This window comes from Olea europaea, chromosome 18 (genome assembly GCF_002742605.1).
Source record: "Olea europaea var. sylvestris chromosome 18, O_europaea_v1, whole genome shotgun sequence".
NCBI lineage: Eukaryota > Viridiplantae > Streptophyta > Magnoliopsida > Lamiales > Oleaceae > Olea > Olea europaea.
Genome location: NC_036254.1, coordinates 6,998,549 through 7,026,428, shown reverse-complemented (window position 1 = coordinate 7,026,428; position 27,880 = coordinate 6,998,549). Strand labels below are relative to the sequence as shown.

Genomic DNA, 27,880 nt, shown 5'->3' with positions numbered 1-27,880 from the left:
TTCTCGTCACATTTCATCATTAACATTGATTTAATTACGTAACTTTATTCTAATAACTTGATTTTTAAATATTTTTTTTCTAATTATGCATTGTTAGAAGAGTAAAAATTGGTGGGTGCGATTTAGAAAATTATTTTCACACAATGTTGTTAGGGATTTGAATGAATGAAATTCTATATCATTATAACAATAGTTCATATATTAAAAAATTCAAATGGTCCGTATTTTTTATTTTATTTTATCAGTTATATTTTTTTATATTCTTAATTTTTCCTGAACAAGGAATTTGTGCGGAATTTAAAAATCGATCTCAATTTTAAAAAAAGTGTAACTGTTAAAAACTTGAGTGACTACTTTCGTAAGAAAATTGCATAAACGACCATTTTAAATTTGTCAAATTTGATCCTCGACTTTGGACCAAATGATGAGGATTTTACGAACAAAGTGGACGAAACACAACTAGCTAGTTCTTATTTAAATTTCAAAAAGAAATTATAAAATGTAAAATATTATGTGCTTGTGTTTGGTGGGAATTAAAATTAGAAATTTTAATAGAAATCGACAGAATATATGATTAAAAATTTATGAATTTCATAAAATATATATGCTCACGTTTGATAGAAATTAAAATTTAAATCGTAATTTAAATTAAAATCAACAACTTATTTTAATAACACATTTTACAAGATTCATAATTTTTTTCAACCATACGCTTTATCAACTTTTATCAAACCCATGAAAAATTTAATTTTAATTTCCGCCAAATAAGCATTAATTAAATTAATTATTAATTTTGATTTAAATTAAAATCAAGACTGCATTAATAAAAAATGTTGATATCAAGTTTACCACGAGGGAAATAACACTGCCTGAAATACTCTAAAATAATCATACGAAGTGTCTCTCTTCCCCGCTCCGCCCAGCCCCGGCCGCCGCAGACAGCAGTGAACTAGTGGGTGTAGGATTTCCACTTTCTGTACTCCTCCATTTCACGCTCAATCATTTCTATCCAATAGCCAAATTACACACATATTCAGTCTGCTAGCAGCTAACAAACAACGATAATGGCATCCGCATCATCAATTTCTTCATCTTATTATCTACACAATCTCTGTTCTAACCTATTACAACGTGACCCAAATTCAAAACCCAGAAAAAATATAACAACACTGAACAAGATCCGCACTTTTCCCCTCCTCCATCGCCCTCCCATTTGCAGGTAATCTACTTTTTTGTCCATTTTCATGAAGATGTCCACTGACCGAGGTGCTGGTTTTAGTATTATTGAATGCTCTGAAATAATGAACCGAGTTATTTGAGATTTAAAACTTATTTGGGTATCATTATATGTGTAAGCCTTTGGTTCCTTCTTCATTTTCTTCTTCTTCTTTTAGTATTGTAGTAATATTCCAAGAAAATCATGTAAATTACCAATTTGAAACTTATGAATATAAATTTTTAATAGGCTGGTTGGACATACATGCAATTTCTGACAAATATGTTGATATAGTTCATTATCTGCTCAGTTAATATTCAGGATTATCACTCTCCAGTCTCTCCTGTTACTGCAAGAATAATTTTTTGATCTTGTATTCATTTGTATTTGTTATATGATAAGGATAGTTATATAATTTATAAATTAAGTTGCCATTCCATGTTTCTGGATTTAGATTTTATTTTATGGTTTGACAACTTGTGACGATTGAATCTATGTAGTAAACAAAGAAGTAAAAGCTCAGAAGCTCATGTCCTACAAACTTTCTTGTATTTAATTACATCTTTCGTTTGTTTGTTCATTGTAATACATATGGAATTTAGTGCATTAAGTATGTCAATTAAGCGCCATTTTAATTTGTCATGTTTATGAAGGGCTTTCAGTCAACGCTTTAACTTTAGGGGGGTGTCTATTGTTAACCCTTTTTCATTATGTTTGAAGGATGATCAAGTAGAGCTTTACCACTGAAATGGAGGCATCAGTGATCTTGTTGGGAAGCAAATATATCCAAGTTTCTTGAATTCATTATAACATGCCTACAAATTTCTAGTTGAAAATCAAGAAATAAATGGCCTTCTATTTTAGCTAATTGCATTTGTTTTGAAAACATTATGACTCATTTCTTGTTCTGCTTTCATTATCAAACCTGTTTAACGTGCTGGAAATGTGAACAAGAATATGAATTGGGATTAGTGACTTGTGCAACCTGTGTGGCACCTATAGTTTAGCTGGTAATAAATTTTTTAAATATTATTTGTTATTCGTCTTGTTAAAAAAAAAAAAAAAGGGAAAAAACCTTGTGAGAGTATGATAAAAGCAACCTCCAAGCAGACATGATATTTTTTGTTTCTCATGTTCATGTTTGTTAAACGACAACAATGGCCAGTATCTAAGTCCATCAACATGAAAATTTGCCAAGCGTGACGAGGTTTACTGGGCTACATGTTTGCTTTGTCATTTACATGTATGAATGTAAATACCTTTTTCTTCCTACAGAATAATGTCCCTTATTTCCTGTTGTTTGTTGGATGCTGAAGGGATATATTTTTTAATGTATTCAGTTCACGGTGGGAAGGACGAGATTCATCGACGTTCAATATATTTGCTTCAGTAGCAAGTGCAGGTTATTGTCTTTGATTTTCTTGTATGTCCAAACTAAATTCTGAATTCATGAGGGTGTATAGTCTCACTAATAAATTATATTTTTCTTTGACTGTTGACGAACCTTTTAGATATTGAACTCGATGAAACTATTGAAAAAGTTCAACTTCCAAAGGGCGACACCTGGTCTATTCATAAATTTGGTGGTACCTGTGTGGGAACTTCTGAAAGAATACGAAATGTTGCAGACATTATTGTTAAGGATGGATCTGAAAGAAAGTTAGTTGTTGTGTCTGCAATGTCAAAGGTGACAGACATGATGTATGCTCTAATATTCAAGGCACAGTCTCGTGATGATTCTTATATATCTACATTGGATGCTGTTCTGGAAAAGCACAAGTCAACAGCACTTGATCTACTTGAAGGGGATGGTCTTTCTAGTTTTTTATCCCGGTTGCACCAGGACATCGGTAACCTTAAAGCAATGCTCCGTGCAATCTACATCGGTATGTCTCTGTGTATAATGTGATCCCCAAGGCGTGGTAGTTTTGGTAAAAACAATAATAACACACTGCAATAGTGTAGACTTGGAGCATTTTTGGCTGTGTTTAAAAGTTACCTTTTGTTGAAAGTTAGTTAAGACTTACTTTTAAATGATACGTTGAATTATAGATTTGAATTTTGTCACTGCATTACCTATGCCTGAAAGTTTTTTCTAATATATGAAAAAGGGTGAAAGAACAATTTGAAAGTTGAGCTATAGATTATCTCTCCATCTAGTTCTATAAGAATTACACATGTATGTAATTCCTACACGATAGAATATTTTAATCTATGTTTGCTAAAGAAAGAGAAGATAAATAACACATTGCTACATTTACTGCTCTTTAACATATCTTTATATGTATTTCTTCTATCAATCTGGTCTAAGGACACCTGAGCTCTGCTAACAGTCTCAATACTCTCTCTCTCTGCATGATGATGGGCACTAGTGGTCTCTTGTTTTTAGTGAATGGTTTCCATTCCGAATAAGAAAATCTTTGCTTAATGTTATCTGGGTTTAATTGAGTTGCTATATGCTTGGATATGCATGAATGCAAATGTATACGTATATACCAAATATTGTGACATACCTATATACATACATTTTATGTTCAAATATAAAATATTTGTTTAATGAAATATGAGTAATTGCTTTCTTTACTTCATTTATTATTACATATATATTTTCATGATGCTATTCACAAGCTTTAAGCTTGATGTATTGCAGCTGGTCATGCAACAGAATCTTTTTCAGATTTTGTTGTAGGACATGGCGAGTTATGGTCTGCTCAGTTGCTGTCCAGTGTAGTCCAAAAGGTGCTTTAAACTATTGATGCTTTTTATCTTAGAGTATTACCCTTTTTCTATGTTCTGTGAATCAAAATTTTCATTTACATCTTTGTGCAAACATGTCTTTCCTTGTGCTGTAGAATGGATTGGACTGCAAATGTATGGATACTAGAGATGTCCTTGTTGTAAATCCTACAAGTTCTAATCAAGTTGATCCAGATTTCCTGGAGACTGGCAAAAGGCTTGAGAAATGGTATTCTGAGAACCCATCTAACATGATAGTTGCAACTGGGTTTATAGCCAGCACACCTCAGAATATTCCTACAACTCTCAAGAGAGATGGAAGTGACTTCTCTGCTGCCATAATGGGTGCTCTATTCAGAGCACGTCAGGTTACAATTTGGACTGATGTTGACGGTGTGTACAGTGCAGATCCTAGAAAAGGTTTGTTCTACCTTTATGTCCAGTCATTCAGAAGAACACTTGCCACTCATTCCCATAAGCTTTCAATCTAAGGCGTATAAACAGGTTATATCTTCTTAAAGACTAATCTTCTATCACCTAGTTAGACCTACTCCATAGGTGTTGCTCTACACACTCTTAGAAGTTAGAAATAATATGCTAGCACTGGGAATATTATTTCTCTCTCCTTTAAATTTATAGTGCTTTCAATTATTTTGGCAGTGAGCGAAGCTGTGATATTAAAGACATTATCGTATCAAGAGGCATGGGAAATGGTAGAATTCATTCGTCTTTGATCTTCCAAAATTACAAGTACTTGAAGATTCTTGTAATTAACGATTTCACTTATATCTCTGCAGTCATACTTTGGAGCAAATGTTTTACATCCTAGGACAATTATTCCAGTAATGAAATATGATATTCCAATTGTTATAAGAAATATTTTCAACCTCTCTGCACCTGGAACAATGATCTGCCAATCCGTTGGCTCTGAAGATGAAAATGGCCAGAGATTGGAATCTCCAGTTAAAGGATTTGCAACAATTGACAATTTGGCCCTTGTAAATGTTGAAGGGTGGGTTTTTAATTCATTGAATGGTGGCATCAGTTACAGTACATTTAAATGTTTTGTTTTTCTTCTTTTCCATTTTGTAATTGAGTTGCTCCTTGCAAATGCTTTTTGCAGAACTGGAATGGCAGGTGTTCCTGGAACGGCTAGTGCCATTTTTAGTGCCGTGAAAGATGCTGGAGCTAATGTGATCATGATATCTCAGGTATTTCTATTTTCTTCTACCCATTCAATGATTAATGAAATATTCTAACTGAGAAATGCTTGTGCAGGCTAGCAGTGAGCATTCTGTGTGTTTTGCTGTGCCTGAAAATGAAGTAAAAGCTGTTTCCTCTGCTTTAGAGTCAAGATTTCGTCAGGCTTTGGATGCTGGACGCCTTTCTCAGGTATTTTGTTTGGAACTAGGTGTCAATTCATATTGGATTATTCAAAATGTTTGGCATATGTAGTGAACGACCCATGAAGCTTATACTTTGCAGCTATACTAACTATATTGGTGACCCAAATTTCCTTTATTATGCATAACCATAGTGAAGGTAGAAGGTGTAGTGACGTGCCTCCAGTGCATTTCTTACCATGTTTCTCAACAGGCGTGAACTTATAAGTAGCTATCTATGTCTTTAATTACTCGTTCAAATTCTTCCTTTACAAATTGAGTCAATAATTTTTTTTATGCTGTCATGAAAGAAATAGAGTCGTTCATCATTTTAAATGCACAAGATGGTTACATTGTATGATTTTTGGAAATTCGACTCATTGGCAGCTTGTCTACTTTGGCAAACATTTGTATTTCTGACTCAGCAGTATCAGCAGTGGTATGGCTTTTATCATGTTACTGATATGTTCCACTTGTGACCCAATCAGTTGTAAATTCAGGGTTCCAATGAATTCTGGTACTACCTTATTCATTTGTAAGCAGGATGTTGTGCTTAGGTTTTGTATATTTAATCAACATTGCTATTTGGCATGAATAGCTTTGCTTCGTATCTTAGGCCCCGTTTGAGCCACATTAATATAAGAATGAGAATGAAAAATATAGCCGTTACGAACCCCATACAAGAGATAGATTTTCAAATATGGTAGTTTGATGTGATGGATAACGGTCATATTTTTTATTTTAATGAGTAAATAATGGAAAACAAACAGGGGCTTAATATCTGATGAAATCATGTTTTTGCACCATCCACTCCATCGATGTTTAGGAAACTTGTGCTGTTCCATTTTCCTGCCTTGGTTCAGAGATTTCTTAATTTTGATAGAATCTATGCAGATTGCAGTTATTCCAAACTGTAGTATCTTGGCAACAGTTGGCCAGAAAATGGCGAGTACTCCTGGAGTTAGTGCATCACTTTTCAGTGCACTTGCAAAGGTTGGGAAACTCATTAGTGTTTGCTAGTTTTTCTTATACTTTTCAATATCCATGTGCAATGTTGCTATAAGAATGAGTGTAAATCACATAGAGACATTTACGACCCGTTACTTTTACAGGCTAATATTAATATACGTGCTATAGCTCAAGGTTGTTCCGAGTACAATGTTACTGTAGTTGTCAATCGAGAGGATTGCATAAGGGCTCTACGTGCTGTGCACTCAAGATTTTATCTGTCAAGGACCACAATAGCAATGGGTATTATTGGACCCGGGTTGATTGGTGGGGCATTGCTTGATCAACTTAGAGATCAGGTATAGTTTAAATTTATTTTGATTATTCTCAGTCATTTTTGTATTTGGCATTATTAGTGTGTATTATTATTAGAAGCAAATTAGGTTTCCTTGTACATAATAGCTAGTTTCCATGTATAATTTGTATCCTTAAATAACTTGTAACATTCTATAAAGCAAGGGAGTACACACAAGGAAGTCATTCCGGAAAATATTGTCATGGTATCAGAGCCCTAACCTTTTCTCTTGAGCGTTTAGTTGAAACTTGTTGGGCTGCGTCTTGGTTTCATCATAGTTATCTTGATTTCATCATAGTTGGCGACAACTCTGCTTGCCTTTGTGTTTTAGTCACCACCTGTGGTCATCTCCTGCGTCGGATTTTTGTTTGTTCCATTCGAAGTAAAGCCTGGTCGCAAACGGCTTTTACAATACCGTAAGGAAGCTGTAATTCAAATTTTGGCGTGCCAAGGGTTGGGTTTTGACCGGCGCATCTATGAGCTTGGTTGGATTTTCATCTTCTTTTGTAGTCTGTGTGTTCCCTTAGCATCACCTCTATGAGTTCACTTCGGCCAATCGTAGTTAAGTGATTTTGTTGGACTGCTTATCTGTTTAGTAATTGGATGATTTGTTATGCAATTGGTCATGATTTTGTTGGGCCATTAGGTGGGTTATTGATTTAATTTCAAAATTATGTATATTGGTTGGACAAATTCATTGGGCTTGGATTGAATTTATTTGGTGTGTTGTGATTAATATATTTTCGAGGGATTATACACTGTTTCATCATTTTAATTGAAGAGGCCGACTCCGTTTGTATTTGTTTTATTGGGAAGAACTACTCGTCACGGGCATTTCATTTTCAGCTATTGATTGAAGGAAAAAGGCGTCTGTGGGGACATATCGATGGAAGCCTTCCGCCTCCTAATCAAGAAAAGGATAAAGAAAAGTGTCTTGTTTGGAAAACCAAAGATTCTTGACTTATGGCCTGGATCATTGCGTCGGTTGATGAGCAGATTTTCATTAATCTCAGGCTTTACAAGTCAGCCAGTGCTATGTGGGAGTTCTTGAAGAAAGTCTATACTCAAAGCAATAATGCTTGGCGACTCCAGTTGGAGTTTGAATTTGCAAATTTCTTTCAGGTGTCACATTCCATTGAAGAATATTATTCAAGATCTCTAATCTTTGGGCTGAGTACACAAATATTATCTATGCTTCGGTTTCATAGAACAGTTTGGAGGCAGTCCAAGCTGTACACGAAGTCAACAAGAGGGATCAATTTCTTATGAAATTGCGTACTGAATTTGAATCCATTCGATCCAACCTTATGAATCGTGAGTCTATTCTATCATTGGATGGTTGTTTGGGTGAATTAATGAGAGAGGAGCAGCGTCTTTTCACTCTACATATTTGGTATAGCAGCGGAATCATGTAGCATTGGTTCCTATTGCTTATGTGGCTCAAGGAAAATATAAGCATTGGATATGTCTGGTGTATAGTGTTATAACTATAAGGGGTTTGGTCACGTGTGACGGTCTACCCTTAATTTAATTAATTATTTTTATCCTTAGATTAAAATCATACTAAGATTGAATAATTTGTATTTAACTCAAGTAAACATTTCACAGTAAAATCAAAACATATTAAGGAAATCAAATTAATAATATAAAGAGTTAAAAGAATCGCCACGTTTATATTATACCAAAAGAGAATTTGTGTCACAAAATACATCTCATAACAATTTAGTTATGTGACTATCAAAAAATTTTGGTCGAAAGAAATTAACATCCCGAAATTTTCTAGTAAAGATTTTTAATATTTTAGAAAGTATTTAAAAATTCTAGGGACTTAATTGAATGATAGAGTAAATATTATTAAGAATTGTAATTAAAACAATATTATGAGGATTGAAAGTGCAATTTTATAATTGTATATTTGCCCAGGGATTTAAAAGTGCAATTTCATAAACAAAGGAATAATTGCATATTTGTCCAAGGTCTAAAAGTGCAATTTTATAAACCAATAAAATATTTGCATATTACCCTAGGGGTTAAAAGTTCAATTTGATAAATTGCACAGTTAACCCCTATCATCAACTATAAATAGGGGATGATTGTCAAATAAGACATGTCACTCATCCCTTTCATTTCTTAAGGTATGTCTTTTTTTTTTAAGTTAATCATGTTTTGTTAATTTTTATTTTTCATCTTTTACCATGTTTTCCCCAAATCTCTTTTACACAATCTTTAATAATGTAAGTCAAGTAAACTAAAACTCAATATATCTTGAAATAGTTTATAAATTTTAAAATTTCTAGAGTTAAAGATTTCGAAATAGAAAAATTATAATTTATCTTCCTTGATTTTGTTAATTAAACTTAACTCTAATATTATCTTTCCTCAATTACTAAAGAATCCTAAAAAAAAAAAATTTAATTCCTATTCATACACCAATTAAGTACTTAAAACAAATAATTAAGATGTTTTCCCCAAATCTATTTTACACAATCTTTAATAATGCAAGCCAAGTAAACTAAAACTCAATATATCCTGAAATAGTTTATAAATTTTAAAATTTTCAGAGTTAAAGATTTCGAAATAGAAAAATTATAATTCAACTTCCTTGATTTTGTTAATTAAACTTAACTTTAATATTATCTTTCCTCAATTACTAACGAATCCTAATTTTTTTTAATTCCTCTTCATAAACCAATTAAGTACTTAAAACAAATAATTAGTTAAATAATTATCTAAATAAGTAGTTAACTAAAAAAAATTAACAAAAATAATTAACTTAAAAAAAAGACATATCTTCAAAAATGAAAGGGATGAGTGGCATGTCTCATTTGAGAATCATCCCCTATTTATAGTTGATGCTAGGGGTCAAAGTGCAATTTATCAAATTGCACAATTAACCCCTAAGGTAATGTGCAAATGTTTGATTGGTTCATAAAATTACATTTTTAGATATTGGGCAAATATGCAATTATTCATTTGTTTATAAAATTGCACTTCTAAATCCTTGAGCAAATATGCAATTATGAAATTGCATTTTCAATCTCCATAATACTATTTTAATTACAATTCCTAATAATATTTATTCTATCATTCAATTAAATCCCAAAAATTTTTAAATACTTTCTAAAATATGAAAATTCTTTATTAGAAAATTTCGGGATATTACAACATTACTCTTCAGTGTGTCCCAGAAAAGTTTGTAATTATTGTAAGAAGTTTGAACATGTTATTAAGGAGTGCCCCATTCGTCCTCCACGCAAGTTTGGAGCAAATTATGTTGTTGTTGCCACTTTAGCCTCCAGTTCTGCTCCTCCACTTGTTCCTGTTCAAGGTCTAGCCTCTCCCAACTCTTCCCAAACTCCCATAACTCTTGAGATGATTCAACAAACGGTTATCTCTGCTATGTTTGCTTTGGGTGTCTCAGATAATCCATCATCTACTCATTATTCTTAGTTATTAGACTCAAGTGTCTACTCACGACCCTCAGTTGCTTAGTAACCTTAGACCTTATGCTGGATCTTTCAATATACACACTGCCGACGGTAACACTTTATCTCAGCCGTCGGGGATATATCATATGTCTTAACATTTTAGTCTCTCCTGATTTATCAACTAATCTTTTATCTGTCGGCCAACTTGTCGATAATAATTGTACTATCTTTTTTTCTTCTTTTGGTTGTCATGTACATGATCACGTGTCTGGAAGGACGATCGTGAAGGGGCCTAAGGAGGGACATCTATTTCCTATTTCACTGAAGCCTATTCCATTTTCTTCTCTTGTTTGTAATACTACAACTTTAGATATTTTTAATTGGCATAAGAAATTGGGACATCCCAATTCGAATGTGCTACAATACTTGTTAAACTCGGAGTTTGCTTAGTAATAGAAATGCTGATTCGGTTATCTCTCTTGTCTGTGCTTCATGTAAACTTGCTAAAAGTAAAATTTTACCATTCCCGTCTCATGGTTCTCATGCCTTACATATTTTCGATATTATTTATAGTAATGTATGGGGTATTGCACCTGTGGTATCTTATATTCATTATAAATACTGTTACTTTTATTTATGATAAGAGTCGATTTATATGAATTTATTTTCTTTGTGCAAAGAGTGAGGTCTTCTTTGCTTTTCAAGCCTTTCTTGCTCTTATTTATAATCAATTTCTATCCTCGATCAAAGTCTTAAGATCTGATTCGGGGAGGCAAATATATGTCTAGCACATTTCAATCTTTCTTACAAATCATCAGCGATCTTGCCCTTCTACCCTCAGCAAAACGAGGTGGCAAAACGCAAGATCAGATTCTTTCCCCTACTAAGGAAGAGATCTTGGCGGAGTTGCCACATATGAAATTGAGCACAATTTTGCAAAGAAATAACCCACTTGTTTCTTGAGAAAGAAAATGGATTCAAGTAGAGTTTTCTGGAACGTATCAATAAGCTATGCCCATACTGCATTAGCTCTCCCCGAAAAGGAGGTGATCTAGCCACACCTTCTAGTACGGGGTACCTTGTTACGACTTCACTCCAGTTACTAGCCCTGCCTTTGGCATCCCCCTCCTTGCAGTTGAGGTAACGACTTTGGACATGGCCAGCTCCCATGGGTCGAAAAGCTTATTAGGTTTGCCCGGAGTTTTTTGGTGTCGAGGAAGAGGGACAGCGAATCAACAATCTCCAGCGTCTTTGTTCGTGTCTTCCTTCGTGGTTAATTGAGAGATCTGTGTACAGTAAGGGCTTGGGTGAAGTATTGGGCTTTATTTCTAATTGGGCCAAACCAGTTGGCCGAAGTGGTTCTCTAATGGGCGTTCTTTTTGGGCCAAACTAAATTGGGCTCAAGGTATTAAACTTATTATTGGTGCTACTTATTAATCTCCACTGGGCTTGTGATTTATTTTTAATCATGTCTACTCGAAATTTAGAATTTTTTGGTGTGAAATCCACTGGAAAAAATTATTCTTCATGGGAATTTCAATTTCGTTTATTCGTTACTGAGAAGGAATTGTGGGGTCATATTGATGGGAGTAATTTTGCCGCCACGGATCCTAAAGAATTGGCAAACTGAAAAATTAAAGATGCTCGGGTTATGACTTGGATTTTAGCGTCTATTGATCCTATGATTGTCCTGAATCTAAGGCCGTATAAGACTGCTAAGAGCATGTGGGAATATTTGAAGAAAGTTTACCACTAGGACAATACAACACGACGATTTCAAATAGAGTCTGAAATTGCTAGTTATTCTCAAGCCAATAAATCCATTCAAGAGTATTTTTTTGGGTTTCAAATTTTGTGGGTAGAATATACTGATATGATTTATTCTAAGGTATCAGTGACTCTCTTGCTGCAGTTCAAGAAGTACATGAGCAGAGCAAGAGAGATTACTTTTTAATGAAGTTGTGGCCTGAGTTCGAGGCAGCTTGATCTAATTTGATGAATTGCGATCCAACTCCTTCTTTGGATGTGTGTTTCTGAGAGTCACTTTGGGAGGAACGTCTTGCTACACAGGTAATTACCAGCAAGACAAACCACCGATTAATGCAGTTGCCTATGCTGCTCAAGGGAAAGGCAGGGGTAGAGACATGCAAAATGTCCGATGCTTTAGCTGCAAGGAACATGGACATATAGTTGTCCACTATGGAAAGAAGTATTGTAACTATTGCAAGAAATCAGGGTATACAAATAAAGAATGCACCACTTGTCCTCAGAACCGTCAGGCTAATGCATATCAGGCTACAGCCAGTCCTTTCCCTGCTAGTAACGAATCTATCCTTACTCTTGAGATGGTTCAGCAGATGATTATTTCGGCCTTTTCTTCCTTGGGCCTTCAAGGTGAGGGTTCTCCACCATCATCGTCACGGGTTGTTGATTCTGGTGCATCTAATCATATGATTAGTTATTCTGATACTCTTAGCAATATTCGAACTTAGAAGGGATCCTCATATATTCAAACTGCTAACGGTAGTCATTACCTATTCATGCCGTTGGAGACATTAATTTCACCGTGAAAGATGTTCTCGTATCTCATGCACTTTTCACTAGTCTTATATCTGTTGGTCGGTTGATAATGATTGTGATGTTCGATTTTTTCGTGACGGTTGTATTGTGCAAGATTAGGTGTCGGGGAAGACACTCGTGAAGGGGTCTAAAGTTGATCGATTGTTTCCTCTGCACATTTCCATTCCACCAGTTATTTCTATGGCTTGTAATAAAGTTGACAAGAGTGAAATTTGGACAAACGTTTGGGTCATCATAACTTTGTTATTTTATCTTATTTAATAAACTCTGGCTTGTTGGACAATAAAGATCAATTTCCATCTTATATTTCTCTTGATTGTTCCACATGCAACTTAGGTAAGGGCAAGTCTCTTCCCTTTTCTTCTCATGGTAGTCGGGTTGAAAGAAGTTTTGATCTGATTTATAGTGATGTGTGGGGTATGTCTCCGGTTATGTCTCATGCACATTATAAATACTTTATTACATTTATTGACGATTATAGCAGGTATACTTGGATCTACTTTCTTCGTGCTAAATCTGAGGTGTTTTCTGTCTTTCAACAATTTATCGCTTATGTTGAAACTCAATTTTCTTCGGGTATTAAAGTGCTAAGGTCTGATTTGGGAAGAGAATATGTCTTTAAAGTTTCATGATTTCCTTCACCAAAAGGGCATTGTCTCCCAACATTCTTGTCCCTATACACCCCGAGCAAAATGGTGTTGTTGAACGAAAGAATTGTCATCTGTTAGATGTTGTTCGTACATTACTCCTAGAATCATTAGTTCTACCTAAATTCTGGGTCGAGGCTTTATCTATAGCAGTCTATTCGATTAACCAATTGCCTTCAAATGTTTTGAAAATTGAAACTCCTTATTGTCGCCTACATCATCAACACACAAACTACCTTAATATGCATACCTTTGGATGTGTTTGTTTTGTTCATTTGCCTCCTCATGAACGAAACAAACTTTCCGCTCAATCTATTAAATGTGCGTTTGTGGGTTACAGTGTTTCCCATAAAGGATATGTTTGCTACGATCCACGCTCCAATAGATTTCGTATCTCTCGTCATGTGGATTTCTTCGAAAATCAATATTTCTTTTCCACTCATGTTGAGCCTTTACCAAAGACACTTGCCCTTCCACACTTTGATGAGTTGCCCTCTACTCCTGAACAGTTCAAGCCTGGATTCGTGTATGAACGACGACGCCCAACTTCTCCTCCTGTGTACCAGAACCGTCATATGAGGCTGCTCAGACACAACCTTCCATGAATGAGCTGGACTCGGACACTAATATTCGCTATTCCACCAGAATTTCTTGCCCTCCTGATCGGTATAGATTTTCTCATACATCTCTTCATGCTACTTTGTCATCTATTTCCATACCTATAGGGTATTCTGAAGCAGTAAAACAAGAATGCTAGCGAGAGGCAATGGCAGACGAACTTCTGAAGATTGGATGGAAGAATTTCAATTCTATATTCTTATTTCTTACAATGGAAAACCGTCAATATATAATACAATAAAGTGGAATAAAAAAGAAATTAATCTCCTATCTAAGGAAAGAAGAAATTATTTCCTAACTAATTTATAGTTATACCAAATAAAGATAGAAAAATCTTTCTATAATAATTCTATAAAATTTCGGGAATTTTTACACTCCCCTTCAAGTTGGATCATAGATATTGACCATATCCAACTTACAGATGAAATCATCGAAATTTTTTCTGTGTAGCCCTTTGGTGAATATATCTGCTGTTTGTTCTTTGGTGGGGATATAAGTCATGCAAATAGTTCCGTCTTCAACTTTTTCCTTTATGAAGTGTTTGTCCACCTCTACATGTTTAGTTTGGTCATGTTGTACTGGATTGAGTGAAATATTGATAGCTGCTTTGTTATCGCAAAAGAGTTTAATTAGGAATTTTGTTGTAACTTGTAGTTCTTTCAAGAGTTTTTTTAATCACATTCCTTCACATATCCCTTGAGCCACTGCTCTGAACTCTGCTTCAGCACTGCTCCTTGCTATTACATTCTATTTCTTACTTCGTCAGGTTACTAAGTTTCCCCATATGAATGTACAATAACTAGAAGTAAATCTCCTGTCTTCTGTTGCTCCAGCCCAATCAGCATTAGTGAATATTTCTATGCCCCTTTTTTCTTGTTTCTTGAACCATAGTCCTTTTCCAGGTGAGCCTTTGAGATACCTCAAAATTCTGTATACAGCTTCTAGATGAGCCTCCCTTGGAGAATGCATATGTTGACTTACTACACTCACGGCGAATGCAATGTCAGGTCTAGTATGTGATAAGTAGAATAATTTTCCAACTAGTCGCTGATATCTATCCTTTTCTATTGGTTCCCCCATGTCAGTTTTCCTACCAGTATCAATGGGAATGTCACTTGGTTTACACCCAAGCATGCCTGTTTCGGTTAACAGGTCCAAAATATATTTTCGTTGTGAAGCACTAATACCCTTCTTTGACCTGGCTACCTCCATTCCAAGGAAATACCGCATTTGTCCAAGATCCTTTATTTCAAATTCGGTGGCTAGGCCCTTTTTTAGCCTTTCAATCTCGACTTTATTATCTCCAGTGAGCATTATGTCATCAACATATACAATCAAAATGGTCTTTGTCCCATCTTCAAATATTTTGAAGCACATAGTGTGATCTGACTGCCCCTGTCGATATCCTTGCCTTTTTAATACATTTGAAAATTTATCAAACCACACTCTTGGTGATTGTTTGAGTCCGTACAAAGACTTTTTTAGTTTGCATACTTTGTTTTCTTCTCCTTTCTTGTTGAAACCAGGCGGTAATGTCATGTAGACTTTTTCTTCCAATTCCCCATTCAAAAATGCATTTTTGATATCAAGTTGTTGTAGTGGCCAATCTAAGTTTGCTGCTAGTGATAGGAGGACCCGAATTGTATTCAATTTGGCCACAGGTGCGAATGTTTCTGTGTAGTTTATACCATAGGCTTGAGTATATCCCATTTGCATCCAGACGAGTTTTTACCGTTCTATAGTCCCATTTGCTTTATATTTCACATTAAACACCCATTTACAGCCAACTGATCTCTTACCTTGTGGTAGCTCCACTACATCCCAAGTTCCATTTTTTTTCGGTGCTCTTAGTTCTTCCATCACTACTTCCTTCCATTTAGTAATTTCCAATGCTTCGTGAATATTTTTGGGAATCTCTGTATTATCTAGGTTAGAGACAAAAGTTCGAAATTGTGGAGATAAAATTTTGTAGGCTATGAATTTTGAGACAGGATGAAGAGTGCATGACCGTTTTGGTTTTCCTAGAGCAATAGGTAAATCACCATCAGATGATGTTGGGGAAATTTCATGAGGATTTGGATCTATCACCGATTCACTCTCTTTTGGTGCTTCGAGTGTGAGGTCTTCCTTATACTTTGGTTTTGGCTTTCTTGAATAAACTATCATCTCTTTGTCAAGTCATTCCTTTTGATCTCCCCCTGAGTTCAAGTTGCCTTCTGTATATGGCATATTAGAACAGGTAGGTTCAAGATTTTGTATCGATTCATATTCAGATGGGTTAAGGGAGATTTCAAAAAAGCGATCTTCGACTATGTTCTCCCCCTGAGGAGAGGTTTTTTGAAAGAAGGGTTTTTTCTCAAAGAAAGTGGCATCAAGGCTAACAAATACCCTTTTGTTATTGGATCATCGCATTTATATCCCTTTTGTGTTGGTGAGTATCCAATGAATACACATTTGAGGGCATGCGATTCGAGCTTAGTTTGATGATGGGAATGGATGTGAACAAAGGTCGTGCAGCCAAACACTTTAAGGGGTAAGTTTGAGCTGATGCGAGAGTAAGGGAAAATTTTTTGGAATTTTTGAAAAGGGGTTTCAAATTTTAGGATGCGACTAGGGAATGTTTATAAGGTAGGTTGCTGTGAGAATGGCATCATCCCAGAAGGTGATATGCATATTAGAAGTAAACAACAGTGCTCGAGCCACCTCAAGTATGTGTCTATTTTTTCGTTCAGCAATTCTATTTTGTTGTGGGGTATCAACGCATGAGCTTTGGTGAATTATCCCATTGTCTAAAAAGTAATTTTTTAGAGTATGATTGAAATATTCTGTGCCATTGTCTGTGCGCAGAATCTGAATTTTTGTCTGAAATTGAGTTTGGACCATTGAATGAAAATTTATGAATACAGATTGGATATAACTTTTTTCTTTCAGCATATAAACCCAACAGATTCGAGTATGGTCATCAATAAATGTAACGAACCATTTAGTGTGGGTGCGATTGGGGGTTCGTGAAGGTCCCCAAAGTTCACTGTGAATTAATGTGAAGGGTTTCGATGGTTTGTATGTGGATTTTAGGAATGGTGAACGATGATGTTTTGCGAGTTCACAGGTTTCACAACTAAAATCAATAGACGTTTTATTCGAAAATATTGAAGGTAATACATGTATCATATATTGAAGGTTTGGATGATCCAGTCTAAAATGCCATAACAGAATTTCACTATCATTGGGAACAAATGCAGCATCACAACTAACAAATCGACGTTGCTTACTCACATCAGTTTCGTCAAAGTAGTAAATCCCTCCACACTCTTTAGCACTGCCAATCGTCTTCCCTGATGATAGGTCCTGAAAAATACAATGAGAAGAAACAAAGATAGCGGAACAGTTTGAGGTTTTTGTTAATTACTAATAGACAATAGATTACAAGATAAATTTGGGATGTGTAGGACATGATTAAGTTTTATTGAGTCAGAGAGTCGAATACTCCCTTTTCCGGCAACTGAGGATAGAGAGCTATCTGCAATTTTAACTTTAAGGTTGTTTGCAAATGGTGAGTATGAAAGGAACAGGTGGTGGGAGTCCGTCATATGATCGGACGCACCAGAGTCAATAATCCAAGGCACTGTAGAGAGTACCGTGGTGTTTAGGGCTTTCGAAAAATTACCTTTGTGGGCTAGCGAGCTTGACGAATTGGGTGATTGAAAATTTGAGAACATTTTATAGAGTTGTTCGAGTTGCTCGGGGTTGAATGCACTGCTTGAAGTGGACTGTTGCGTGTCATTAATCGCGGCTTGATACCCGTGATTTCTAGTATTTTGTCTCGATTTCTAGTCACTTGGTTTCCCGTGCAAATCCCAACACGTATCTTCTTTATGTCTAGATTTTCGACAGTGGTCATACCATGGACGACCCTTTTGATGTTTTGGGCATGGTCCAATTTTTGCCGGTCCTCTAAACATTTGGGTTGATCCATCAAACCCAACAGATTTGGGCCCATTAAAGGAAGATTTTTTAACATTTGTAGCCACACTATCAGGCCCACTATCTATTGACCCAGTTGGCCTAGTTGACTGTAAAGACAAGGCTGATCCGTCCAAGCCAGCGAGCCCACCTTCTTCATCATAATCAGCCGACGACTTTCTTCTCGCCTCACCTCAGCGAACACGTCACGAGTGGTGGGAAGCAGTCAGCTACCAAGAATCCGACCCTAACATCATCTAATTCCCTGTTCAGTCCGGCCAGAAATTCGTGCACTTGCTCATTCTCCAGCCGTTTCTTACACTTGATACAATCACCGGCGCAGTACCATTCATCTTCAACACTTTGGTCCAATTCTTGCTATAAAGCTGTCATCTCCATGTAATAGTCGGTGACATCTTTTTCTCCTTGCTTCGATTGCCACAACTTTGTTTTAATCTCGAAGATTTGCGAGAAATTTTCGGCGTCGGAGTACATCTCCCTGACTACTTCCCAAATGTCTTTTGCGGTGGGCATGAAGAGATAAATTTTTCCAATTTCGGGCCTCATCGAGTTCATGAGCCATGCCATTACCATGGAGTTTTCGAATTTCCACTTTTTCTGAAGATTCACGTCGGCGACGGGCTGCTTCGTTTCTCCGGTGAGATAACCTAACTTTCATTTCCCATCAACCACCAATTTAATGGACTGAGCCCACTCCTTATAGTTTCTCCACCGTTAATTGGAAGGACGAATTATCAATTCCAATTGGACCTATGGTGGGAGTAATTTCGGTTTCACCTGTTGGAGACTCGGATGTTGCCGAGTTCCTGCTGTCTCCAGTTTTTTCCGCCATTGATGACTGGTTTTACTGTGACTCCAGCTTTGATACCATGAAGATTGGATGAAAGAATTTCAATTCTATATTCTTATTTCTTACAATGGAAAACCGTCAATATATAATACAATAAAGTGGAATAAAAAAGAAATTAATCTCCTATCTAAGGAAAGAAGAAATTATTTCCTAACTAATTTACAATTATACCAAATAAAGATAGAAAAATCTTTCTATAATAATTCTATAAAATTTCGGGATTTTTACAACTTCGTGCACTTAAAGACAATGATAGTTGGGATGTTGTTCCTTGTCTTGAGAATGTTAAGGCCATTGGCTGCAAATGGGTTTACTCAATCAAATTATGATTTGATGGGACTTTGGATAGATATAAGGCACGATTGGTTGCTCTTGGTAATAAACAGGAGTATAGTGTCAATTATGAGGAAACTTTTGCTCCAGTAGCCAAGATGACCACGGTGCGAATGGTTATTTCTATTGCTACTTCTCAAGGTTGGCTGCTTCATCAAATGGATGTAAAAAATGCCTTTCTCCATGGAAATCTCAAAGAAGAAGTTTACATGACACTACCTCCAGGCTTAACCTCTATGTCTTCCTCAAAAGTCTATAAGTTGAACCGCTTATTATATAGGTTGAAACAGGCTCCACGGGCATGGTTTGACAAGTTCCGATATACCTTGCTTCAATTTTCATTTCAGTAGAGCCAGTATAACTCTTCCTTGTTCCTTTGCAAGAGCTCTACTAGTATTGTTCTTCTCCTCATCTATGTTGATGACATTGTAATTACTGGGACGGATTCCATTTTGATTACTTGTTTACAGCAGCATTTTCAGGCCTCTTTTTACTTGTTTACAGCAGCATTTTCAGGCCTCTTTTCATATGAGGGATTTTGGATCTCTTATGTACTTCTTAGGGTTGAAAGTTCACACGGATTCCTCTGGTATTTTCTTGAATTAGCATAAATACATGCAAGGTTTGATTAAGTTGGCCTGTCTTTAGGATTTATCTACTCTAGATATTCCTCTAGAAGTAAATACAAATTATCGTTGTGAGGACGTTATATTCTCTCTGATCCTACCGTGTTTTGTCAATTGGTGGGGAGCCTGAATTATTTGACTATTGCGAGACTTGATATTTCTTTCGCAGTCCAGCAAGCTAGCCAATTCATGCACACTTCACGTCATCTCCATTTAGCTGCCGTTCGTCGTATCATTCGCTATCTCTGAGGCACGTCTAGCCGTGGATTGTTCTTTCCTGTCGGCCCTTCTCTGCCTTATTGTTTATAGGGATGTAGATTGGGCAAGTTGTCTAGACACCCGACGTTCTGTCACGGGGTGGTACATGTTTCTTGGTGATTCTCTGATATCTTGGAAAAGTAAGAAGCAAGATCGTGTCTCTAAGTCATTTACTGAATCTGAATATCAGGCGATGTCTGTTGCTAGTTCTGAGATTATATGGCTTCGAGGGCTTCTTGCTGAACTTGGTTTTCCTTTATCTGGTCCTACTCCACTCGATGCCGACAACACAAGTGTCATTCAGATTGCTACTAATCCGGTTTACCATGAGCGAACTAAGCATATTGAAGTGGACTGTCATTCTATTCGTGAGGCTTTGGATACTTGTGTCATTTCTCTTCCTCACATTTCCATTTTTCTTTAGAAAGCCTACATTTTTACAAAATCACTGACGCGAAATCGTCATCAATTTCTTGTAAACAAATTGATGCTTCTCGATCGACCAACATCAATTTGAGGAGGGATATCAGTAGGGATCTGATTATTGATTACCCCTTTCCCCCCTCTTTTCCCTTTCCTAGTTAGGCATGATTTTGTAATTATAGAGGAGTGATTATTGTAACAGTAGCGTGATTAGTGTAATGGCTAAGATTGAGCCTTGTAATCAGAAACACACACACACTATATAATGCAAGCAACTCTCATTTGGAGAGGGATTCAAAACCAAATCGATTTTCTTGACATGGACAACTATATGATCTCTATCTTGGGATGCCTGCCATTTCCCATTGGGGTTGGAAAATGTACATTTTCTCTCCTCTTCTGACATTAAGCTTGCTTTCTTTGGGAAGTTCAAAAATTAAGCAATGCACTCTCCTTCTACACATTATGCTTGTACTCATTTGCTGATCATAGCAAATTTGTCCTATCTGTCAAGCACCAGGTACACAGATAGTAACTCTTAAACTTTTTATCTAGAATTAACAGATTTCAGCTTCTATTCATTCAGGAGTCATAAATATGAGAGTCGGAGAAGGTGCACTCTTCTGTTACTACTTTGCATGAGCAATGAGTCGGTCAAATGACATGAATCTGCCTTCAACCAATTGTTATGATGGTCTTGAGTGGCCTTTAATTGCTCAGATACACGACTTTACAGTGAGGAGCCCAGATCATATTTCTGTAGTTATCACAAACACCAATTTTCCTCTCTCTTACTTGTTCTAGTTGATTACAATCTGTAATTGATGAGAATGAGTTTAATGGATAAGTTCGGGGTTCCCTAATTAACTGTGGCTTGTTATTCAATTATTTTTGTTACATAAAAGGTTTCTTTATGAGTTCTCCTTTCAAATTCATCAGGGTAAAAGCTCCACGTATACGCTTTCTGTACTTCTTATGTTTAAAAATCTCTGTTTGTGCAGGCAGCTGTCCTCAAGGAAAAGTTTAACATTGAACTGCGTGTGATGGGTATCACTGGATCGCGGACAATGCTCTTGAGCGATGTGTAAGTTTTAAATATACAAGGAAGACTTTTTCGTTCAACTCCTCTGCAGTATAACCTGCATCTCAGACAGACATTTCTCGCCGCTCTATACTTTAAATGAAAACCTTCTCTCTTTGAATAAAACAGGGAATACTTTTAGTAGCATGGTTTAAGATGGTTGGTCCCAATATACTATCAAGTTTGTCATCTTATTTTACCGATTGGCATATCCACTTATATATAAATTATACAGATGACAAATTAAAGAACAAATTAAAACCGCCATTCCTGGTATAAAATTTGAGTCCCAACGAATATTGAGTTGTCTTCGGATATATAATTTAAGGTGGATTTGTCTCTTGAAATGGTCACAGTTCTGCAAGAGAATAATTTTGAATGATCGTCTCATTTAAAAGCTTAATATGTTTAAGAAGAGAGAAATTATTTTTGTGTTGTGTCTTTTCTTAAATGGCCAATGATGTAAAGATGACATAGCATGTGGTGGTAAGACTTGGTTCAGAAACCTTTGATTTTGGTAGTGTATTGAACTACCACCTTACTTAAATGGTTGCGTAATTGGATAGTAGATCTTTATTATTGACACCTCCAATCTGTAAGATTCTCTTACGATAACATTTTTGTTCATATAATAGTCTAACAAATAGAAACTTGCGTTGTCATTTTTGATACCGGTGGCATATTTTGAGTCTTGATATGTTTACTGTTTCTACTTGTAACACGTAACAATCAAAATTTCAAGGTATATACTCTTATTCAGCGCATCGCTCATTTTAGCTTCTATTAATACACTTATCAGTCAATTTTCCCAAAAACATAATAATCACTGATTACAGGGGTATCGACTTATCGAAATGGAGAGATCTTCAAATGGAGAAAGGCGAGAAGGCTGACATGCAGAAGTTTGTTCAACGTGTGCATGGAAATCATTTCATTCCAAATACTGTTATAGTAGACTGTACAGCAGATTCTTATGTTGCAAGCCGTTACTATGATTGGTTGCGTCAAGGCATACATGTAATCACCCCAAACAAAAAGGCCAATTCAGGACCACTTGAGCAAGTAAGATTATATTTACACGTCTGATTTGCAATATAGTAAAATAGTTGCACTTTGGTAAACCAAGAATACATGTTAATCATGTTTGCTAGCATGCCTGTGCTCATGTATAGGTGTTGCCCTCATTTATGTTATGTTTGGTAGGGAGGATTAGATGATATTGAGTAGTATTAGCGATGAAGAATAAACTAAAATCTTATGTATTTTACTCTACAATCATGCCTAGTATTGTGTACCAAACATGCACTTTACAGTTTTCTCATCAACATTTAGTGGTTCAGCTATGTTCCGAGGAGATTAATTATATATTTGACAAGAATCTCTTAAATAAATTTAAGAAGAAATCCTATTTTTCTTTCCCTTATATGTATTGAATCCAGTATTTGAAGCTGAGAGCTCTTCAGCGACAATCCTATACTCATTACTTCTATGAAGCAACTGTTGGAGCTGGTTTGCCTATCATTAAAACTTTACAAGGTCTCCTTGAAACTGGGGATAAAATATTGCGAATTGAAGGCATATTCAGGTCAGTAATGCTGATATATTATCCATGTTTAGGAGGCATTAATTCAAGGCTGCTTATACATCAAAATGCTTTAGTTTCTATTCATTCTCTTTATTCCTTGCATGCTTGTGCAGTGGAACCCTAAGTTATATATTCAACAACTTTGTGGGCACACGAGCTTTCAGTGATGTGGTGAAGGAGGCAAAAGAGGCAGGTTACACTGAGCCGGATCCAAGAGATGATTTATCTGGAACAGATGTGGCAAGAAAGGTATTTTTTACCTGTTGATTCTGCGTGATGCGATGTTATTATACCTCTTATCTCCTGCTTTGTGTGGTCAACTACTGGGTCTTGAATGATTCAAACATCTATTGGCATTCTTTCTAGTGTGACCAGGTTATGCTTTGAGATTCTCTGTAAAATGGAACATGTTAGTACTCTTTATGCCATTGTAGCATGATTTGTAGGGACTAGGGAGGGTTGGATAGAACTAGATAGTACTAAGAAAGTAAAATATTGTTCATTTTACTGTCTCTTCCAATACTTTATATCACACACTCACAATTTGGTGAAACTGCGGCATGAGCACGTTTGGGAAGTGTGTATAAATGTTTCAATAAATAGATATAAATGGGTGGTGTAAATCAGTTTTTAGGATCTGATTTTTTTCTACTTCAGCCTCCGTCCTTTAACAAGGCCAATTGCCACATTGTGGTTTCAACACTTGACTTCATACACCATTTGCCCTGATTTTACCAAACAAATGCCAGCCACCACAATCCAATACTAGATGTTACCGTGAAAATGAAGGTAAACTGCATATATAGGATGAATCAAGGCTGGAGCAGATACAATTATAATGGGATAAATTTGTCCTCACTGAGTAGCTTGAGTGGTGCAGGTGATAATTCTTGCTCGAGAATCAGGATTGAAGCTAGAACTATCAGACATTCCAGTTCAGAGCCTCGTTCCAGAACCATTAAAGGCAAGAAACATGTTTATTCCTTAAAATGCGTCTGCTTAAGGGGAGCGCCATATTTATCAAATATGAATATCTGATGCTGTTTTCCAGGCTAGCGCTTCGGCTGAGGAGTTTATGCAGCAGCTGCCCAAGTTTGATCAAGACTTGACAAAACGAAGGCAAGAGGCTGAAGCTGCTGGAGATGTAAGTATTCTGTCCCTTCTGCCAGAACAAGAATTCCAATAAAGATACTGCCTGACTCCTAAAATTATACCTAATCTTCCTGGCTAAAATGAGTTCCTGAAAAAATTTCACTATTGGTGGTAAGTGTCACAAACCTTTTAAATAAAGGACTAGTTAATCCTCAACCTTTCAATGTAATTGCACATCAGTCCCTAACAACATAATTGTCCAAATCTATGATAGATCGTCACATGACTCTTGCATGTTCAACTTTGTGAAGTTATATGAGGGCAGTGGGGTTAGCTGACCCACAATTAAAATTTCGTAAAATTTGTCTCCACAACTCGGTAATCCTAATTCCGTCCTTGAAACCAATTGCTCGGTTCAACTGAAACACTGAACCCCAACAATTCAGTTACCCTTCCGGGATATATCCCTACTATATAAAAAAGGGGAATGTGAGGGCACTGTAGAAAGCAACAGTGTCTTGATTCATCTTTACAGTATCATTTTTGCCTTTTTTTTTTCAATTGGGGGCAAAAAACGACACCATTTGCTTGATATATATCTTATTTTATTATACACTACCTCCAAATTTACTACAACACGCAATTTTCATTCCTCCCCCACTCCGATATAAATATATATAGTAGGGATATAAGAAAAAAATTACTTTTATATATAAAAAAAAAGATACATATAATATACGATAAAAATTTTTTTACAACATATTACTTGTAAGTAAAAAATTTGAAGAGAAAAGAATTAAAGAGAATTTTAAATTGAAAAAAAATTATAATGTAAAACTACACAGCAAAAAAAAAAAATTAAATTAAATTAATCTTTCCGTGCACGGAGGGAAAAAAAAATAAATTTTGAAGGACTCTCCATGCACGGATAGAGAAATAATTTTTTTTTTATTTTTTATTTTTGTGTTCATTTTCAGGCTCATTACGAGATATCAAACGAAATCGAAATATTACATTCTTAATATCGTTTTGAAGTGCTCGCGGCATAGTATTGCAAATCGTTAGCGGTGCATGAAACGGTCAATCATAGCAAATGTTATCGGACGTCAAAGTAGGTATTTTCAAACTATATTTCAAAATTTTCGATAACAAGTCAACTTTAAAAATTTATCGACGATTGTACGATAGTCGAATCGATAAATGTTTTACATTCTCTCGAAACTCATTTTGAGAACTATATCGTAGAGATATCGAATGATCTAAATAGATATCAAAAATAGTTAAACGGACATTAAATGTATGTGTTAAAAAATACGTATAAGTCGTTTTTCTTAAAAAAATCAATTATTTTATTACTATTTCGAAATTTTCGATAACAAGCTATCTTTAAAAATTCGCCAACGATCGTACAATAGTCGAATCGATAAATGTTTTACATTATCTCGAAACTCATTTTGAGAACTATATCGTAAAGATATCAGATGATCTAAATAAATATCGTAAATAGTTAAACAGAGATTAAACGTATGTGTTAAAAATACGTATACGTCTTTTTTTTTTAAATCAATTATTTTATTACTATTTATTATTTTTTCGCAACAATTTTCTCAATGCATCATTTTGCTCAAAAAAATTATGTGGTATGACTGAAATTTTTTTTTCCATACACGGAGTGAATATGTTTTTTTTTCCATCATTTTATATATTAAATTATTACTAGAAAATTAAATTTTATCTAAAACTATTAAAAAATACCGATTAATAATAAAAAATTTGAAGAAAAAAATTAAAAAGAATTTTAAATTGAAAAAACTATTATTTATAACGTAAAATTACACAGGAAAAAAATTCTCAAATCTAAGTTTCTGTTTAGACTTATTAAGAGAAAAGAATTCTAAATTGAAAAAAAAATTTATAATGTGAACAACAAGAATTAAAATTCTTTTTAATTCTTTTTTTTTTTTCAAATTTTTTACTAAAAAGTAACTTTTTGTAAAATATATTTTTATTTTTTTAATATAAAAGATATTTTTTTCTTATATCCCTACTATATATATTTATATAAGAGTGGTTGAGCATGGAGAGGTGGGAAGTATGGAAATTACGTGTTGCAGCAGTTTCTTATAGTATAATAAAATATTTTAAAGTAAATTTTTTTATATATTTTATTACTATAAAATTAAATATTATTTGAAATTATTAAAAAATAAAAATACTAATAATATAAGATAGAAAATATTTCTAAGAGATAAAAAGTTACTTGCGAGTAAAAAAATTAAAGATAAAGAAATTAAGAAAGAATTTTAAGCTGAAAAGAAAAATTATTTATAATGCAAATCAAAACTAAGTTTCTGTTTGGAATTATTAAGATAAAAGAATTTTAAATTGAAAAAAAATTTATAATGTAAACAACAAAAATATTTAAAAAAAATAAAGAATAGTTAAACGGACATTAAACATGTATTAAAAAATACGCATAAGTCGTTCTTTCTTAAAAAAATCAATTATTTTATTACTATTTCTAAATTTTCGATAACAAGCTAAATTAAAAAATTCGTCGATGGTTGTACGAATCATAAATGTTTTACATTCTCTCGAAACTCATTTTGAGAACTATATCGTAGCGACATCGAATGATCTAAATAAATATCGAAAATAGTTAAACGAACATTAAATGTATGTGTTAAAAAATGCGTATAAGTCATTTTTTCTTTAAAAAATTAATTTTTTATTGTTATTTATTATTTTTTCGCAACATTTTTCTTAATACATCATTTTGCTCAAAAAAAATTATGCGGTATGACGTAAATTTTTTTCAATTATTTAAAATTTCATTTTTTTCAAGTGGGGAGCAAAAAAGACGCGTTCCTCCGTGTATACATGGATATTTTTTTTTACATTATTATAAATATAGAAAACTATATATATATATATATATATATATCATCGTAGCTGGATATATTTAATAATTTCAGACAACATATAATTTTATAGTAATATTTTTAGTAATATTGAATTTTTTAAATTAAATTTATCAAAATATTACTTTAGATTAAATATTAACTCAAAGTTTTAAGTATATTTTTTTACATAGTAAAAAGTTTGCTTCAAGTTGTTAAAAAAAAAAATAATAATAAATAAATAAATAAAAAATATATATCATTGTAGTTAATTTATATCGTATAAAGATGTATTAGCTTTTATTTAAAAAAGAAGAAAAAAAAGAAAAAAAATAAGAGGACTCCGTACACGGAGGCCCAAAGACTCCGTGCACGGAGACCTGGAGAAATCAAATTTTTATTTTTATTTTTATTATTTTTTTATTTTTACTTATATTTTTGTGTTTATTTTTAGGTTCATTACGGGATATCAAACGAAATTGAAATATTATATTCTTAATATGGTCTTGAAGTATTCGCGATATAGTATTGCACGTCGTTAATAGTGCATGAAACGGTCAATCATAGCAAATGTTATTGAACGTCAAAATAGACATTTTCAAACTATATTTCGAAATTCTTGATAACAAGCTAACTTTAAAAATTAATCGACGATTGTGCGATAGTCGAATCGATAAATGTTTTACATTCTCTCAAAACTCATTTTGAGAACTATATCGTAGAGATATCGAATGATCTAAACAGATATCAAAAATAGTTAAACGGACATTAAACGTATGTGTTAAAAAATACGCATATAATGTTTTTCTTAAAAAAATCAATTATTTTATTACTATTT

At 34.5% G+C, this 27,880-nt stretch overlaps 1 protein-coding gene across 1 annotated transcript; it reads left to right on the top strand.

The window, feature by feature from the left end:
* The first annotated feature begins 849 nt into the window (after nt 1–849).
* Nucleotides 850–24,251, top strand: LOC111367325 (bifunctional aspartokinase/homoserine dehydrogenase, chloroplastic-like). Its single transcript, XM_022988137.1, has 17 exons — nt 850–1,219; nt 2,557–2,618; nt 2,728–3,102; nt 3,867–3,955; nt 4,069–4,372; nt 4,613–4,665; nt 4,750–4,964; nt 5,076–5,163; nt 5,231–5,344; nt 6,229–6,327; nt 6,447–6,641; nt 21,386–21,468; nt 22,302–22,527; nt 22,905–23,050; nt 23,164–23,299; nt 23,931–24,014; nt 24,102–24,251. Exons 1-17 carry the CDS (start codon nt 1,065–1,067, stop codon nt 24,234–24,236), a joined length of 2,559 nt encoding a protein of 852 aa, XP_022843905.1. The 5' UTR covers nt 850–1,064; the 3' UTR covers nt 24,237–24,251.
* Nucleotides 24,252–27,880: the final 3,629 nt, after the last annotated feature.